This window comes from Lygodium microphyllum, chromosome 18 (genome assembly GCF_053477565.2).
Source record: "Lygodium microphyllum isolate KBCC chromosome 18, Lygodium_microphyllum_v1.1.10, whole genome shotgun sequence".
NCBI lineage: Eukaryota > Viridiplantae > Streptophyta > Polypodiopsida > Schizaeales > Lygodiaceae > Lygodium > Lygodium microphyllum.
In genome coordinates, this window is record NC_141152.1 from 12,030,222 (window position 1) to 12,049,846 (window position 19,625).

Here is a 19,625-nt window from a genome sequence, read left to right on the forward strand (position 1 = left end):
AAGCTACTGTTTTACCTTGGGTGCAGGTGTTTTCTCATGGAGTAGCAAGAAGCAGCCCACGGTAGCCCTTTCGTCTACTGAGGCGGAGTATCGGGCCGCATCTTCCACCACATGTGAGGTTGTGTGGCTTCAGAGATTTTTGGAGGAGCTTGGCTGCCCCCAGACTCGTCCTACTTTGCTGCAATGCGACAATGAGAGTTGCATTGCCTTGGCCCGGAATCCTGTTTTCCATGCCCGGACGAAGCACATAGAGATCCAGTATCACTTCATCAGGGAGAAGCTTCTGGATGCGACCATAGCTGTGGAGTATTGCAAGATGGAGGACAATCTTGCAGATTTGTTTACGAAGGCGCTTCCCCAGGCTCTACTTCGGAGACATGCCAAATCCCTCAGGCTTTTGCCCCGTCCAAGCTCTGAGAGGGGGTGTTAGCGATTATCAATCCCTGTCGGGCAGGCAGCCACGTCACCAAGCCACGTGGCAGTCTAGTCGGACTGACCAGTCGGCCAGCCATGTGGCAGTCCAGTCGGACTGACCAGTAAATGCAGCCGACCTGCCATTTCTGATCGCATTATTTCTGGCTATTTATAGCCGGCAGTCAGCACATTCTTTCACAGTTCTGTTTGCAGATTACAGGCTGGAGATTCGTGCAGACTGCAGCGTACTTCGAGGTGAACAGCAGGTTGCATCGTCGAGGTGGAGACACGCAGTCCCGCGCACTGCACCCATGTACATATCTGCATATCTTTATATACAGCACACTTTATACAGCAGATCTTCATCTTCCACTGTCTCTTTCTCTCTCTCCTCTCTGCGTTCACTCTCTCTCTCAGTCTTGGTCCCACGCTTCTGCATTGCTGCACTCTGACATATTCAACACTCCGACTGGTGGTCACAGACTTGGGATCCGTCTCCGGTGGACGTCACACTCCAACATTGCTCTGCCCTTGAGCACACCGTACACTCTAACATTCATTTACAGCATTCATTCACTTCAAAGTTGTGTTCTCTCTCTCCCTTCTTCTGTTTGTGTTTGAGTTTCTGTGTTTGAGTTTTGAGTTTTGCGTTTAGGGTTTGAGTTTTGTCCTCTGTGTCTGTGTCTAGCTCTTTGTGTTTCTCTTGTGGTTGTACACTCTATGTGTCCTCAGTGCAAACCCTAGTAGTTTTCTTCACATGGTATTAGAGCCGGTGCTGTTGTAAAGAGTATCTTGCGGATATTATGGAGATCTAGTCTTCGTGTGAGGCACACAATACAACTCGTAACCGAATCACAATGTCCCAAACACCTTCTTCTCCAATTCCTATGATGTCTTATCAGGCTTCTCCATCATTGGAGGCCCTGAGACGGCATTATGGACTCCATGAGGAGGATGACACTCCACCTTCACCAAATTCACACATGACAAAGGAGAACTTTGAGGAGTACTATCGCAACAAGCACCAAATTTCACTAACATGACAAAGGAGGACTTTGAGGAGTACTATCGCAACAAGTACGCTGATGTTTACACCCCTCCTACCAGTTTTGCTACCTCATTCGGACCAATTGGTAAGGCTGGCCATCTCTCCGATCATGGAGGACATACGGCATTCGGAACATCTGGCGATCCGTCTTCATCATCTCAATTAGGTCCAATGTTAGGTTTGTACAATTCTTTTGTGTTGCATGAATCAAAACCCTCACATGTTTCTTCTTTTGAGGTATAGGATCCGGATGGCTTTGCGTATGTAAACTTCAATAGAGGGGGCTCACGAAGCAGACGGAATTCAGGTACATCTACAGCTTCTGTTTCATTTGAGCATATCACACACTTCTCACTTTCCTCCCATCCCACCCTCTTCTATATCACACCTTGATCACCTCTCATCATCTTTCCAAAACCTTGGATTACACTCCACATCTACATCACACACCCTAGGGGTTGGATCTTCCATCTCCGCTCCTAGCACCTTTTCCTTCTCCACCCCATTCTCTAACTCTTTGCACCATGGTACTTCGTTAGGGGAAATGCCACCCTTTAATGCAGTGCCTCTCACCTTTCAGCAAATGAGCACACCCATAACTCCTGGTAGACTGTGATGGGCATCCCCCTCGCTATCCCCAGCTTCACATCTCCCATGACCACTCATACGTAGGGGTTCCTATCCTCAGCTTATGGTGCGTCTTCACACTCTCCTTGGGTTACACCTCCACAGGGATTCTCATCTTCTGCTTCCCGTGTTCCCATCCCATCTCCTTGGGTTCCTCATGTGGCTGCCATGCCCATGCCTAGTCAGCCCATCCTTACCTATGGATCCACCTTGCACACTACCCACATACCAGGTGGGCACTCTGGGGCCCATTTCCAAGTGTACTCCACTCCCCCATCCTAGCCACACTACACTTTTTCACACTATCCATCTCCGAGCACTACCACTCCTGTTGCAACGGCCAAGAATGCCTTCACGGATAAGGCATGTTTTAACGGCTCAAATTTCACACTTGGTCTAATTTCATGCAACAAGTGCTTGAGTCTCAAGGTCTTTGGGACCTCGTCATTGGTCAAGAGCCTATGCCGGCTAGCTCACCCTGATTACATCCGTCAATGGAGAGCCCGCAATGCCACAACCAATGTTGAGCTGATGCAGGGATTGCTTCCTGAGTGTCACTCTGCAGCACTTCTCGCTCGTGTCAAAGCGTTGGAGTCACCTTCTTGACCGCTATGCGACTCGTGATAGTACTCGGCGCATCAATCTCGACTTTGAGCTTCAAGAGTTCTCTATTAAGGAAGGGGATGATCTGAAAGTCAAGCTAGCTGAATATAGGCCGTTACTTGTTGAGTTCGCCACTACTGGCTCTCCCAACTCAGATGTCGATCAGGTTACATTCTTCTTGAATAAGTTGCCTGAAAAGTACTTCAATTTCATTCAACACATCATCTCCCAACCTCGATTGCCAACCTTCTACGAGTTTGAGTGCCAGTTCTTGTGTTACACAAGGCTGAATGATCAAGTCCACAAGAAATCCTCATCACAGCCTTATTCAGAGCAGAGGGGATTGGTTGCCTCTTCTTCGGCGGGAGGGAAAACCACTAGTGGCAAGAACTCACAAGATGTGAAGGCAAGCCAATCAAAGGGTGACTCCTCTTCCTCAGAGATGGAACCCAAGAATCTAGACCTACCTGGCAGCAACTCCCTAAGAAAAACTGGTTTTGCACACACTGCAAGAGAGCAGGCCATATGGACGAGGAGTATCGCTCCAAGGCCCAAGGTCTCCCACCTAAAAAGCCTCAGCAGACCGCTGCAACTGCACAGTCCAGTGGGGCTACGCCTTCCACTCCTGCTTCATCTGCTCCTTCACCACTTGTTGTTACTGCTGGACATGTGGCTCGAGTACAGCCTCAGCAGCCCATCTCTTTCACTACCCCTGAGGGACTGGCTGATTGGTCTGCAGGTTTTGATCCCGTTGCACTTTATGCATCCATCTCATCTTCCTCTCCACCTTGTCAGGCATTCCCTTAACAAAGCCTGCTACTGGACGTACGCAATGGTAGCCACCTTCTTAGACTAGCATGTCTCTAGGTCCTTTCAGATACCCTAGGTCAGTCTAGCATTCATTTTTTGCACTTTAGAGTCGGGCCCATAGGATTCATTGTCCTTAGCTTTTTCATTCTTTTGACTTCCGCTACATTTACTTACACACATCCACATCATTGCATTTACTTTGAGTTAGATTTTCTTTCTGTTATGTTTTGCTTTGGAGCATCTCACCACTAACCTCTATGTTTGCAGATTCTCATCTCTTTTGCAGGGTTTTGTCTTTTAGTGTAGGACTAACTTGCAGATTGGTTTGGTCCTACCTGGGCTAGAGACGTGGGGATGCGCACCGTTCCTTTCATGGTTCGTGCATCCTTTGTCCGATGCCCTAGCTGCTTTGGGATGGGACGCCTTAGGGTCAATAAACATCACAGTGGTTGGCCTAACCTTTCGGCTCAGTTTTGGGCCTGAGAGGGGGTGTTGAGCTAAAACATGCATTACTTGCTGATTAGCCTCTTAAACAGCCCCAAAACACACTAAAAATGCTCTTTAAGAGTATAACCCTAAAACGGGGAGCGGTTCGAGAGAGTTCAGTGGAAACCCTAATTTTTTGGGCGCCCTTCCACATCTATAAATAGACAAGCTATCCCCATTCAGCCTTCTTCCGTCTGTACAGGTTTCTCACTCCACATGCAGATTTCAGCCATCAGCCTCCTCCCATGTGGCTGTCCAGCCCTCGAGACTGCTGCCACTCCATCCGTATTTGCTCCTGTTGCTGGCACCTTCATCCGTGCTGACGTCAACTACTGGCGACATCATCATCTACTACAATCTGATCATCTAGTCATCGCCAACCACATCAGACACAATTTCAACCTGCTGTTTACAGCAACTATGCACAGTTGTCAGCCTCCAATTGGCGGTACACTGCTGCGTTTACTAGTTTCTAGCCTCCATACTGCTGAGTTTTGGTGATCAGCTTGCTGCCATTCACTATTCAGCACTCCTACACTTCAACTGGTGGTCACAAACTTGGGATCCATCTCCGGTGGACATCACACTCTAACATTGCTCTGGCCTTGAGCACACTGTACACTCTTACATTCATTTACAGCATTCATTCACTTCAAAGTTATGTTCTCTCCCTCCCTTTTTCTGTTTGTGTTTAAGTTTTGAGTTTTGCGTTTAGAATTTGAGTTTTGCCCTCTGTGTCTGTGTCTGTCTCTTTATGTTTCTGTCGTGATCGTACACTGTGTGTCCTCAGTGCAAAACCTAGCAGTTTTCTTCACACCCTTGCCCTTCTATCTTGCCATAAAAGCCTGTTCTGAGGCTACAACATCCACCCCATTGTTCTTCTTTGTTTGCTCTTCTTCCAACAACAAACTAACCAACTGAAGTAAGGTGAGTAGCTACAGAGAAATTCTCATTGTGAGATTCAATGCCGTGTGAAAGGCCAAATAAGAAGGTGGCAAGGAATTCAAAGTAGTAGAGATCATCTGTGCATCACAATAACACTCATCTACATTTATTAACTGCTCATGCAAGTCCTGAATTTTGTAAAGATGATCTTACACAGCATCATCTTCGTCCAACTTCACATTTTCAAGCTTCTTTTCAAGAAAGAAATGTGTCTCATTTTTTCCAGCAAACACTTGCTCAAGTGCAAGCCATGCTACTCGTGAAGAAGTAGCAAACCATATATGCGAGATTATGGACTGTTGAACTACCAATGCAATAAGTGACAATGCTTGGGCATCCAAGTGTCCCAAGTCTTCTATGCAGTTGTTCTTTGGGGTAGTGGCTGAGCTAGAGCTAGCCTCTAACCACGTCCTCCTTGGGGAGGAGTTGCAGGAACCACAACTCCAGGACAAACTTCTTCACCACTATTATACTCCCAAAGATTTTTAGCGACGAGCACATTATTCATCATGAAGAACCACAAAGAATAGTTATTGTCATCCAATCTATCCTCTTTAGATACATAAGTGAATACATCACTCTGTCCTTGATTGGCCATGATAAATGTCACTCTTCCAAAAGGCACAAGAGCAATAACCAAAGTTGGATTAACCTGAAAATCTGTAAAAATTCAGAAATTACAGCAAACGTCGAGTTGAAATTAACAAAATTGTGTCACACTTGATCACTACTATCCCAATGTGCTGAAATTTTTACAGATTTCAGCAAGTAGCACACTGCCCAATGCAAAAACAGTGCTCAACAACATTGGAAACATAAAAGCCCCAAAATTTGATTGTCCAATGTCCACAATTTCAGTCAATTTCAGATTGAAACTTGAAGGGAATGAGCCCTGAAGTGGAAACACAAAGTGAAAGCAAGAGCTATGGTGGAAGGAGCAAGAGCAAGAGAGAGAGAGACACATGATGGGACCATATACATCCGAATGAACAAGAGCCAAAGGCTCACCCATACGTGTCATACCAAACTTTTTATGTGTATTGTGTGTCTATCTGCCATATAAACAATGATCACAAGACTTGAAACATTTATAGTCAAGGGGCGAAAGATACTGCAAACAGGCAACCATTTTCATTCCTTTCAAAGACATGTGCCCAAGGCGACGATGCCACGGAGATACATGTGAAACTACATTCATTGTCAAAATATAGTCAACTAACCCAGATACAAGCAAGGGGTAGAGAATATTGGACTTAGCACCACGTGTAATGACAAGATTCTCACGGATAATCTTCCATAAGGAATCACCAAAAGAAACTACATAACCTATATCATCCAAAGTATCAACAAAGACATATGGCAATAGGAGTGAAACCAGTCTGTGAGTATATCCTAACAAAGCATCAGCCAGCTGTGAAGAATCAAGAGAAGAAGCTTCAACTATGAAATCATCATCAAAATCAATCTGTACAACATTAATCTCTTCAATCTTAACACCTAACTTGCTAGAGACAATGCTACGATTATCATTGTTGTCCTGTACTTTATCCTTGCCCTTTTCCTTGCGCTTGTCTTTGCGCATTTTATGGAACTGCGGCCGAATATGTTTTGCTTTCCCACAATAATGAGAAGTCAATGAGGACTAACGGCCATGGGACTTACTACGACACTGTCCACGTAATTGAGAGCATTGAGAGTCTCTCCCACAACGAACGTTACCACCCCTACCATTATTACCTCTAATTGTCAAAATATGAGAGATGCTAAAAGCATCTATATTATTTTTGTTAACCTCTTACGTCAAGATTGTACTCTCTACATCTTGCGACTGTACCCCATCAGTAGGTATGTTAGCACACATAGCAGTACGAAATGTATCCCATGATTCAAGCAGTGTAACTAAGAGAAACAAGGGGAGTAGAGTGTCCTTGAATTTAATCCCCTGCAAAGACAAAAGATCGATAATGGAATGAAACTCATTAAGTGAGATGACATAGAAGTGCCCTCCTTCATGAGAAGGTCCTTGAGTTGCTTCAGCCGATACATCTAAGAAGCGGGGCTCTGCTGGAGCCTGGTCATAGACATTACGAATCTTTTTCCGTAAGTCCCATGCGAGCTGCCCATAAGAGAGAACATTATAGAGCACCTGCTTAGAGAGGGACAATATGATGGTGGACTTACATAGCTCATCTAATTCAACCCAATCCTCTACATCAATAGGTTCAAGCTTGACACCCTTGTGTTTCAAAGGCCTAACCTGCATTTTTTGCACTAAAACTTACCAGATTTGGGCTTTTCAATACTTGTAGTTGGTGTCATCCATCTTGTCAATATTAAAGATAGCACTATCACTCGAGCCACCAGCCATAATGAAGGCAAAGAAGTGCACAAACTGTCAAAACAAGCTGCTGTAATTACTGCAAAATAGCCCGAAAACCACTGCTAAATCAAGCTGAAAACAATGGGTATTGACCAAGTAATGAACTATCCACAATCCAAATGCAAAGAGCTATCAAATGGAGGTGACTGCCCGCATAAATAGTGCAGTAAACTGCAATTACAGCATGTTGAAAATGAAGTATAGAAGTAAGAAATCAATGCAAAAGATGGGCAATCACCAATATAAAACAAACTACAACTGCCAAGGAATAGCTCCAACTAGCAGCGAGTGAATATGTGACTGGCACCAAGAACTGTCAAAGAGTCAGTGTGTCAAACTGAGATACATTCCATAGGCATAACCATCATGCATAGAGTGGGTCTCACGGGTAACAAAAGAGACCAACTAAAGGCACAACGAACTGAGCAATGTAATGGAAGCTCAACACATAACCAACCAAGATGCATACATCATTGACAATATTGTGACAGAGATAGGTGCCGGCCCAAGAGGAATGTTAGATTAACCCACTAAGCATGAACTGCATACATAAAGCATGTATATGTCACCAAGTCCCATGGTCTCACTAGAAGACCCTCAAGCTCAACTACATAATCAAATGCTCAATGTAATATCCAAGTGTCAAGTAGTGGCTCCCACTGGAACAAAAGTCAAATGCTAGACAAGCAAACAAAGCTCAGAACATTTTGTGGAAGGCATCCATACATCCAACATCCAAGTAGCATATATCTCGGAGCATCCAACCCAAGTAACTTGGAAAGCTCTTAGTGGAGCATCAAACAGACATACATAACAGTGAATGATAGTCAATATCAAGATTCAAAGCTCCAATCTCAGCTCAAAAGCAAGTCAGAAACATGACAAGGCATGTAACATGAACCATAAGCATTGATATATCAACCCAAGTAGTCGGTAAGCACCCGAGAGCAATAGGCATATGCTTTCACTGATAAAATAAGCTTCAGCCCTGTTATAAACAGCAGCTAAATCTCTGTCAAACTAAGCAAGAACAGTGTTTAAATCAGCTCTGAAATAATCTCCAATCAATGGATAAGTATCCCCAAATGTACGGGCATCAACCAAGCATGAATGGACATCATTTATGCATCGCCACTGAGTAAGAGGCATCAATGACAAGGGCCTGACCTGTTATTACAGACTGTATGCTGAATACACAATCAATGAACTGAATACGAGGTGCCCAATCTCAATGCTCAGAGTTAAAGCCAATGCCAAGGCCAATGATGAGCATCCAAGAGGAGTTGTAAGTGCTCAGTGAGCAGCCCAATGAGAACGAAATGTTGGAGGAGTGTTGCTGTCCTAATCAGCCTGCAAACTGGTGCAAACTGGTGTGGAGTTGCTGCTGCCTTTGCTGCCCACAATAGGGTTGAAAACAGTGATGAATGACCTCTACTACAGTCCTAGATTAGGCCTGAAGAGGTTATGATGAGTACTGGAGCAATAGACAACTGATACATGTTGAGAAACCCTTCACCCACAGTTTGCGTTTTTTGTGTTTATGCGTTTTGCATTTAGGGTTTGCAGCCCCAAAAAGGGGTGCCATCCTAGACTGACTGTGCCTATTTATAGGCCACTCTCTCATTCATTCCTTACGGTTGATTCATTCAGTCCGTCACCTCTTCTCTCCAGCCTCTCCACTACCCTCACACCTCTTCAGGAGGACACTGTGGTTCGTGGTTTGCGGCTGTCTTCATCATCTTCCTTGTGCTACGGCACCATTGTTCCCTTGTATCATATTCACTCCATGATTCAAAACTTCGTCATTCCATTCATCAAAGTTTCTTCTCTCTTCTCCATGTTTACAAAGTTCACTCCGTGTTCCTCCCCGCAAACCCTACTATCTCACTGGTACGCCATCTTTTGATAATACGAACCTCAAGAGATAAAGCAATGGCTGCCAATAGTGAATCCCTGCTATAGGTAGCTTGAATAGAAGCTGTCAGAGCTCACGGAGAAGAAAGCTCTCATACTAGTTGAAGGGAGTGAGCCCTGAATTGGAAGCACGGAGCGGAAGCAAGAGCTATGGTGGAAGGAGTAAGAGCAAGAGAGAGAGACACACAAGAAGTGAAAACTCCAACAATCACAATGTGTGATTGGTGTTCCCTTTATTCAAATGTTATTGAAAGAATAAAGAATGAAGTGACAGTGATGGGCACCCGCCACTTGCAATGTATAGGTGTGTGGATATGCAAGTATTGTCAATGTAACTAATACACAAGCAGCTATGCACATGCACCTTTACCCCTAACAAAACTTCAATACATATGCCAATGTCTGCCAAACATGCAAAAGCCCTAAATTTTTTATCTGAATCCCAAGAAATTTCTGCAATTTGTACCCGAAAGCACTCACTGAAGCAAAAATGCACCTTTCCTTGTAGAAGCCCCTTGTTGTAGCTCTAATTTTTTGAATGAAATTATAAAATATACTTGTGACCGCCGAAAACAAGCTGAGATGAGTCGAGCTTGAGCTATGTATGCTGAAAGTATGGACAGGGCTGCCCAAGCTGGCAGGTCGCAGCCTAGACAAGCTGGAAGAGCTGGCGACAGCTCACGGCAACTGAAGGAGGAACTGGTGGGGCTGGCAGCAACTGCTGGCCAATCAGGCAGCACAAGCGGCACTGCCTGGAGGAGTTGTGGAGGAGTGAACAGGGTGGTGCAAGACTGAACAAGGCGGCTGGAGCTGTCAGTGCTAGCAGAGCAATCAGGCAGCACTAGCTACGCTACCTGCAGGCAACTAGTCAGGGGCAGCAGAGGCTGGTGCTGCAGCTAGTAGAGAGATCGCCCAACTAGGCTGGTGAGCCTAGCCTCAGCAACCTGAGCTCTGATACCAAATGTTTAAGATGGAGATAGCAACTCCAAGCTCAGTACACAGAGTGGACAATAGAGAGAGAATAAGAATGTAGACTCGGCTCGACATACGATTAGATTCAAAGTGTGTAAAACAAGTACAAAGTGTAACCCTTAGATCTTAGGGTTGTGTAAGTGCCTTAAGGTGCGTTCACACCCAAAAGTGTGGTAAGTGACCGAACTGTGTAACATAAACACACAAATAGAGAATAATGTAACTGGGGAAAAAACCTCTCTTACGAAGAGTAAAAAGTGCCCCAGTGTCCTACTACCATAGTGACAGGAAACGGCCGGAACGGCCCCCCGGCATGTGGAATCGCCGTCCCCGGAATGTATCCGTCATGGACCGCGTTCCCAAATGATGGAACATTCCCTGTCCCGTTTCAAACAGGGAACGCCCTGCTACGTTCCCTGTCTGAAATGGGACAGTGAACGCCACGTGGTAGGCGAAACTTACCTGCGCCCGGTCGCCCGCATTCTACATCCGCCTGCGCTTCGCATTCTACTCCCGCCCGGCGCCCAGACTCCCGCCTGCATCCTGCTCTTCGCGTTCTACTCCCGCCTGCATCCTGCTCCCGGGACCCGCCTGCATCCTGCCCCCAGCGGCCAGCGGCCCAGCCACCTTCATTCTCTTCCTTCTTCTTCTTTCTTCTCTTCCTTCTCTTCCCTCTCTTCCTTCTTCTTCTTTCTCTTCTTTCTCCTCCCACCTCCAACCTCTTCCTTCTCTTCCTTCTTCTTCTTTCTCTTCTTTCTCTTCCTTCTCTTCTTCCTTCTACCTTCTCTTCACTTCTCCCTTCTCTTCTTCCTTCTTCCTTGAACCTTCTTCCTTCTCTTCCTTCTTCTCCTCTTCTCTTGAGTCTTCCCTTCTCTCTCGACTCTTGAGTGAGTCTTGACTCTTGAGCCTTCTCCCTTCTCTCGAGCCTTCAATTTCCAGCCTTCAATTTTTCCTTCTCTCGACTCTTGAATCTTCAATTTTCAGCCTGAAATCATAAATGGCTTCATCTTCCCGCCCCGCTCGTCGGGTTGGTAGTCGAGGAAGGTCTGATGATTGGTCATGGTGGGAAGAAGTAAATGCTAACCGCCCTTTGAGTGGTGGAGGATCTCGACCATGGACTTGCAAGCTTTGCCCATACAAGCGAACTAGTGGAGCAAACAAGGTAATCCATTGAGCCGAGCATTTGTATTTCAAATTTTTATTGATTTTTTTCCAAGTTGCTTAAATATTAGAATATGGACTACCAATTGCCACTTGTTCCATTTTAATATTTATGCATAATCAGGTCCGAGCTCATCTCCTACATGAGCCAAATTCAGAGGTGCAATTTTGTCCAAATGTGACCTTGGAGAAGCAAAGGGAGCTTCGTGACCGTGTAGTAGGTCAACAAGCTTATCTTGCATCTAGACCACGACGTGTTGCAGTTGACCCTGCAACTTTTGTGACACCATCCCCATCAGATGTATCTAGAGCAAGGTCAGTATCAGGAAGTGCTACCTCCACACCTACTGCAGGCATTGCATCGGCCATGGCATCAACAACGCCACATGTTGCACGTAGACAAAGCACACTTGATGCTAGTTGGGATCCCAAAAAGAAGGAAGAGGTGGATACATCAGTGGCACGCTTTTTTTATCATGACCACATTCAATTTCGTGCAGCCAGGTCAGAGTATTTTAAATTGATGTGCAAGAAGATTGGTGAGTATGGCCCTTCGTATGTACCTCCATCATCAGAGACCTTACGCACCACTTTGCTCGACAAGGAAAAGCGCCTTGTTGAGCAAGCAGCAATGACTAGAAAGAGCATGTGGGCTAAAAATGGAGTTTCCTTGATTGCTGATGGTTGGAGTGATACACGCAAGCGATCCATTCATGGTATGGTTGCTTATTCTCGTGGAGAAATGTATTTCATATCTTCACATGATGCATCGGGGACAGGAAAGTCAGCAGATGTACTTGCAGCAGAGTGGGTTACAGGTGTTGAGCTTATTGGCCCAGAGCATGTTGTGGGATTTGTTGCAAATGAAGAGCCTGCAAATAGGGCAGCAGGTGCTATTATTCAGGGATATTATCCGCATATCACAGTTTCAAGCTCAAATGGTTAGCTTTGTTTTGAATCACCAGTTTCTTTGTCATCACTTCTCTTTGCGGTCGAAGAAGACACTTTTAAAATACTCTGATACCAGATTTGCCTTTAACTTTTTGATGCTAGGCAGGTTAAGAAAATGCAGTGGTGCCTTGAGGCAGTTATTTCTTAGTGATGAGTTTACCTCATCAACATTGGCAGATACTCCTACAGGTATCTTATGCTTGGAGAAAGCAAATAACTCCACTTTTTGGGATGATGTAAACCGGATAGATGCTATGGTATCACCCATTGTACATTTATTGAGGGTTATGGATGCTATGCAACCTTGCATTGGCAAGGTATATGAGGCTATGGATAGGCTGAATGAAAAGTTGCAGGAGTTGGCACCAAATGATGAGGCGTATGAGGAAATACACCATTTAGTTGTGACGAGGTGGAACTCCTATAGCTCACCCATGCATGCAGCTGCATTTGTTGTGGATCCTGAGTTCCAGGGCAAGGGTCAGGAGAATGACACTGAGGTTATGGATGCATGGAGACTTATATTGTCTCGTCTAGTGCCTGATCATGGCACTAGACGAAAGATCAGAGATCAGCTTTCATGTTATAGGACCTTTCGGGGTTCTTTTGGTTGTGGGGATGCACAGGAGAATCGCTGTAAGATTGGGGCAGCTTTATGGTGGGAGGACTATGGTTCGGATGGTCCTGAGTTGCAGCAACTAGCCATCCATATTTTGAGTCAGTCAGTTAGCTCCTCTTATTTGGAGCAATTGTGGAGTACCTACGCTCACATTGCTTCAAAGAAGAGGAACTGTCTTGGTGTGGAGAGGGCAAACGATCTAGTATTCATTAGTGCTAATTTAAGGATGTTATGTAACAGTATGACAACAAAGCCTGATCCATTCACAGAGTGGGAGATGCAGCAAGAAGAGGAGACACATGCTGATGTTGAGGGAGATGCAGCAATTCATGGTACACATGATGATGAGGCTGGCACTTCAGGAGTGGCTAGAGTAGCCTCAGATCATGATCATGATCTTTGATTTAGCTTACTTATCACGAGTCTCATGATACATGAGTCATGACACATTTACATTATATATGATATTATGATCATTGATGACACTGTGACACTTGGGCTGTTGACAGTTGTGCCATGCCGATATTATATTTGTACTTGAGTCTTGCAGTCTTGCAGTTGCCCTTTGGGCTATTTTGGCATGCCGCATTTTGCTTCAGTCTAGAGATTAGACTTTATATTTGTAGTCTTTTTTGGGGCAATGAGCATGTTCTTTCAAAGATTAGACTTCAATTTCATATTTGTAATCTTTTAAGTTTTTTGGCAATGGTACCATAGGCATGTTCTTTTAGCTTAGACTTTAAAGTTTAGTTCATTGTCCATTGTTTTATCATTTATGATTTTTTGGCATATGTATTATGGATTTTATTATTTATAATTGAATAGCTTACCTCTTGAGCCTTGTAAGTTGTAATTCAATTTCTAATGAGTAGTTTTAGAATAATGCATGATATCTTAAAGTTAAAACTTAAAATGATTTGTCCTTGTGGATTATATACCTTGGTTTTAAGTTTTAACACTCCAGAGTCCACATGGATTATAAGTGAAATATTAAATTTTTTTCATGAATTTTGATTTTTTAAATGCCGTTCCCGTTCCCACGTCCCCGTTCCCTAGGTTTGGCGTTCCCGTCCCTGTCCCCATCCCCGTTCCCCGTTTCATGTTTCTATGCCTACTATGAATCATCGATACTCCTATGTGAGCAATACCCCATTTCACCCTCGTCACCATATCCTAGGAAAATGCGTTTACAGGACTTTGACTTCAATTCGTTACATTGTTCCTTGCGTATATGCACAAATGCTCCGCAGCCAAAAACTCTCAAGTCTACATACGAAGATGGCTTATCCAACCACACTACTTGAGGGACTCTCCCTTCCAAAGACCTATTCGGTGACCGATTTATCAAGTGTATGATTGTCATAACAACCTCTACCCAAAATCCATGGGGTAATGCAATATGAGACAAGATTGTATGGATACATGTAATGGATACGAAGTGTCATTCTTAGAGTCTTTAGCAACAATCCTAGATCCCTTATCTTCCATTTGTCATCCCCAAAAGTGGTGTGATAGCCTTCATAATCTAGCTGCCTTATACTTATCAAGCTCTTCTTGAGCTAGGGTACATGCCTCACATTATGCAAGGTGAATACTCAACCATATTGAAATGCCAACTGCACACTGTCAATCTCTACAATGTCACATGCATAGTTATCCCCCAAGTGAACAACACCATGTCTACCACCAATGTAGTCAGAAAGCCACTTACGGTGTGGTGTCACATAGAATGAAGCACTTGAATAAAAAATCCAAGTGCGCATGTCATCATTAGAATTTGCAATCAATGGTTGTGCACTAAAAGAAGAAGCAAAGAGTACATCACTGCCACTATCACTCTCATGACTAACTGCATCGACTTCCTCTATCTTTACATTGCTCTTCTTTGCATGTTGGTTGCCCTTTTTCTCATCTTTGCTATCATTAGTGCTTTTGCCCTTGCCCTTCTCTTTTTTCCACTTAAAGCAATCCCGCTTAAACTGCCCTTTCTTGCCACAATGATGGCACTCTTTTTCCACAAGACTTGTTGCGTGCTTTGTTTTCAAACTTGCCCTTCTACTAGGATCTGCCTCTAGTATGCAATGCATTGGAAGACTTGCTTGCTGAATTATTTTGCCTATTTAGCTCTTCCATGAGTAAAAAGCTATCCACATCTAAATATAACAATATAGTATTGGAGTTACTTATTGCTATCCTAAAAGTGTCTCAACTTTCGGGTAAAGTGCATAGCAAAAATATTACCTTAAACTCTTTATCAATGTTGAACTTCAAAGCAACCAGCTGGCTGAAAACCAACTCCTCCCACTAAAGGGCATCAGCCCTCCCTGAAGCAATCAAGGCAGAATAAAATGCACTAAATCAGAGCAATAACTCTAAGAGAAGAGTTATCGCCATGTCTGTGAGCTAATCACCTTCCCTGCGATCTAGACCTGTATCTACTATTTCCTTTAATCTTGTAATAGAGAGTATAGGCAACATCACTCTTTTGAAGTCCTTCACTTTTGAGATGGTCATCTATTCTACCATACCAAGCTTTTGGAGCTTCCTTCAATGTATACAAGCTCTTTTCTATCTTGCATAATAGCCAAGTATTATAGACCTCCTAACTGGCTCTTCACACAGCCCTTATATTAGATTAGCTTTTCTTGTTACCTTACAATGGATCATTGTATACAGGGCCTGAAACTGTATTCCTACCTTGATATCTTTTGACCGAGGTACTTATTGTATTGGATTATCTCTTGTCACCTTATGATGGATCATTATTGTCCTATACAGCACGTGTACTGTATTTTTACCGTGATCTCTTTTGGCTGAGGTTTATTAATGAGATTTCTCTTTTCTTTAAAATAAAACTCACCTTGACAGATTGCATGAACTCAAGGCATTGGGCTGCGACAACATCAGTCCGTGGCCACGATGTGCTTGCAAGCTCTTCCATCACGCCGCCTGCCAGCTCCACTGCATGCACGATCTTCTGCAGCACGGGAAGAGCAGAATGACTTAATCACCCAGCGTCCTCTCTCTTGCTCATTCATTGAATTCATGATCTTATTTTAGGCGTCCAAGCCAGAATTCGCACCTTCTCCACATGGCAGAGTCGCTGCAGTGAAGTGGACTGCGACGCAGCTGTCGTGCTGATGGCACTAGTCATCCTCTGAATCTCAAAACGGTATTTAGCTTTCAATCGTCCGCATTTATGCCATTTTTGTTATCACTAGACGTGTAATGTCATTATATGTGAATACCATAGAAATGTACACTAAGGTAACATGATAGCACAAATCAAATTTAAAATAAAGCAACGAATGAAAAGTAGGATCTCTTTGAAATTGTCATCTAGAAGACCTTTCTTTTTCAAGTATGAGTTGATCACTTGGCGTGTAGACATCATGTAACGTGTTAATGAGTTTATTAACAAAGTTTGTATTACCATCATGTTAATGAGTTTCTTATGAGAGTTTGTCTTACCATGCACTACTTTCCTGCACTTTGATATTCTCCTTACCTTTTATCGAAGTCTTGGATGTCCTAAGATTTGGGATTGGATTCTACAATTTGGTTCACACTTTGTTTAGTAATGCTATAATGAAGGTGTCAATTAAATGGTGACCTCTCTCTAGGCTTCCTACTCAAGTGGTTTATGCGACAAGGGTGCCCACTTGCACCACCATTGTTTGCAAAAGCAATTGAGCCTTTGCTAAGGGCACTGTATGGTAAGTTTGAATAGGGGATAATAACTAGACTTTGTCTCCCAACTAGCCAACATTTTGTCACTCAAATGTTTGTCAATGATAATAGTAATTTAATTGAAGCTAGTTATAGATCTGTCAATGCTCTCCTTCAAGTTTATGAAGACTACTTTAGGCTTTTTGATGAGTGCCGTTAAAAGGAAGTTTTCCACTTAGCTTGGGATGGTATGCCTAATCGACTGCCTAATAAAGGCTTCAAGGTCATCAATTTGAGGAAAGTAGTGAGACATCTTGGTTGCCCAATCAAATTGGATATCACAACACCTCACAGGTTTAATTGGCTCTTCTCCAAGTTAAAACAAAGGATAAGAGTGTGGCACAATGGTGCATCATCATTTTACAAAGTGTGCTAACATCCTATAGTGTTTTTGTTAGCTCCATCTTCCCCTTCTCTAAGGCTTCCTAGAATAAGGTAGAAATGTTGTTCAAAAATTGCCTTTGGAGTTATGAAGGCAATAGACAATGGGTAGTAGTTAGTTGGGAGCACGTAATAACATCAAAAATTGAAGGTGGATTTGGTTTAGATAAACCCATGGAGAAAGCTAAAAGCTTCTTCCAACTGCTTAGGAGAGTAATGGAACCCCAACATTGGACTATACTGGTCAAGTACTTCATAGAAAGTGTGCAATTTGGTTAAAACTTAGATTGGAAGCAAACTAGGCAAACCTACTTATGTGCACAAAAATAAAATTATTACCACTCAAAGGTTGTGCAAACTCTTGTTACCTCTTGGAGGCATGTTATAGACAAGGCTAGTTAGGAAGGCTATTGTAGGGGTGATTCATCATTGAGCCAATCTATCTAACTTAAGCATCACACCTACAATGGGGATTATACAACAGCAAGACAGGGGCTCCTAAACTAGTGGCTAGAATTTTTGCCAAAGGGCTTATTAGGTGGGAGTATTTGGGACCATTGCAATTTGCAAGGGAAATCATGGGATGTGGTGAGTGGAACCTCTCCACGGTGCAGCTCAAATGGTTGCATTCTATGTTCAAGAATAAAAAGAAAGACTGGCCAACTTCTATTATCTTAGAGATGACAATCATTTAAATGAACTATGCTATTTTGGGAAGCCCAATCTCAATCAAATGAAGAGGAGAAGTTATTTCAAAGCCTTAGAAAACAAGTTATTACTCATGTTGCAAAACACATGGGAGAAGGTTTTTCTCTCATGACTCACTTAAGACTTGGAATCATGGGAGTGTGAAGGTATGGAAAGCCACTCCCTCAAGCAAGTTGATATTGCTTTTATGGAGGGTGCTTTTAACAAATTACCAACTGAGGAGAAACTAGTGAAGTTCAAGAGCTACAACCCCTTGTGGGAAAAAGAATGAAGATGTTGTGCCATTTGTTTTGGAGTTTCCACGAGTAAGGGCTCTATGGAGGAAATTTGAGAACGTAATATATCAAGTAGGTTTCCATTCTTCTATTTGATGCAAACAAACGATGCTAGTAGGTGACTGAGGGAATTCACTTGAAACCACATGGAGAATGTGGTTGATTAGAGCAGTACTCATAAACCAGATATGGACTCTTAGAAATAAAAGAGTGCATGGTCCCCCATGCTTTTGTATGGATGACATAGGAGATGCATTTACAAAATGTTTAGTGGAGGTTAAGGCTTTGTTTAGAGTACTTAAAGCATTTAGCCAGACCTACAAAATAGCCATGAGAATTTTGGTAGGATCTACCCTATATAGTGATGTAAATACTTACTTTTGAAGCAATATAATACTACTTGTATGAATTTTTTTAAAAACTCGTAGTGTAACAAAGACATTATTTTGAATTCTTCATAGGAAGTACCTTAACATGATGATAAAGGGAAGTTCATCCATTTTTTAATATAGTTAATTTTGGGGGAGATTTTGGTGATTCTCAAAAGTGATGCTAGTCTCTTACCCCCATAACACTGGAGCACTTAGAGAATCAAAACTAAGTGGGGTAGCAATCTCCTCCCATTATTGAACTCCATAATGTGGAGGATGTAAAAGAGTGGGGATTGACGGGTAGGAAATGGGTTAGCACGGGAAGACCTAGTTATATTGACGGGGTATTTAAGTTGTTGGGAGATCCAATTATGGCATCGATTATCAATAATCAAGTCTCTCTTTTGCCCTTCCTTCTAGCTTTCATGGCTTCCCTTCTCTTTCTACTCTCTTTTTTTGTCTTGCTCTCTCTTCTTCTCTCATCTACTTCCTCTTTCTCTCCTCTCTACAGTCTCTCCCTTCTCTCCTTCTCTCTCCTAGGTCTCCTTCATTACAGTTGGTATCAAAGCTTAGGTATGCCCTTTTTCTTTCTCTTTCCTCATATGCAGCTATATTTTACCAAAAAAAAACTAGTCACACAGGTACAACAGGGATAGGAGCTATAAGAAGCAATGATGGAGTACCACATGGGACTGGCAGCCTTTCTTGAATATCTCAAAAAGCTATGGCTGAGTTGGAAGCATTCAGGTCAAATTTAATAGCTCATGAAAATTTTTGAGGTAAAAATTTAGGGATTCATGATTGAAGTTGGCTTAAAGGAGTTAGAGAAGAGTAAAACTACTGCTACTTTTCAAGAAAGACCTTCTCTTCTTTCTCTTCTTTCCTCAAGCTTGCTTTAGGCTGGCATGGTCTCTCTTTGATTATACCTCTCATTCCTTACTCCAAACCATCTGCAACATCTTGGGGGAAAGCTTCCTTGTGCCTTGTTCTATCATTCAAGCACCTCTTCAGGTGGATCAGTTCAACCACGTGGGAGACATCTTCAGAGAGATTCATGCTAGCTTTCTTGACTCCGACTTGCAAGGTTAGCTCCAACATATATGGTAGCTACAAGATACTCATGATGTGGTCTTTCATAGGTGGCTTCCTCAGGTTCAGGCCAAGTGAGTCACTTTGTGTTGTACTCACTACATGCCATTCAAGATTGCTCACTGTGGCTGCTGGTAGGTCA

At 43.2% G+C, this 19,625-nt stretch overlaps 2 protein-coding genes across 2 annotated transcripts in view; one reads left to right on the forward strand and one right to left on the reverse strand.

The window, feature by feature from the left end:
* The window catches only part of LOC148020588 (mediator of RNA polymerase II transcription subunit 11), a 36,285-nt gene extending 20,118 nt beyond the window's left edge, over positions 1 to 16,167 (reverse strand). Inside the window, exons 1-2 of the mRNA XM_087698373.1 lie at positions 16,013 to 16,167; positions 15,791 to 15,907 (exon numbers count right to left, since the gene is read on the reverse strand). Coding sequence (XP_087554499.1) covers positions 15,791 to 15,907; positions 16,013 to 16,084 — 189 coding nt within the window. The 5' untranslated portion in view covers positions 16,085 to 16,167. The remainder of the gene's footprint in view (positions 1 to 15,790; positions 15,908 to 16,012) is intronic.
* On the forward strand, positions 12,407 to 13,333 carry LOC148020589 (uncharacterized). The gene has a single exon (XM_087699361.1). The coding sequence runs from the start codon at positions 12,407 to 12,409 to the stop codon at positions 13,331 to 13,333; it is 927 nt and encodes a 308-aa protein (XP_087555487.1).
* Positions 16,168 to 19,625: the final 3,458 nt, after the last annotated feature.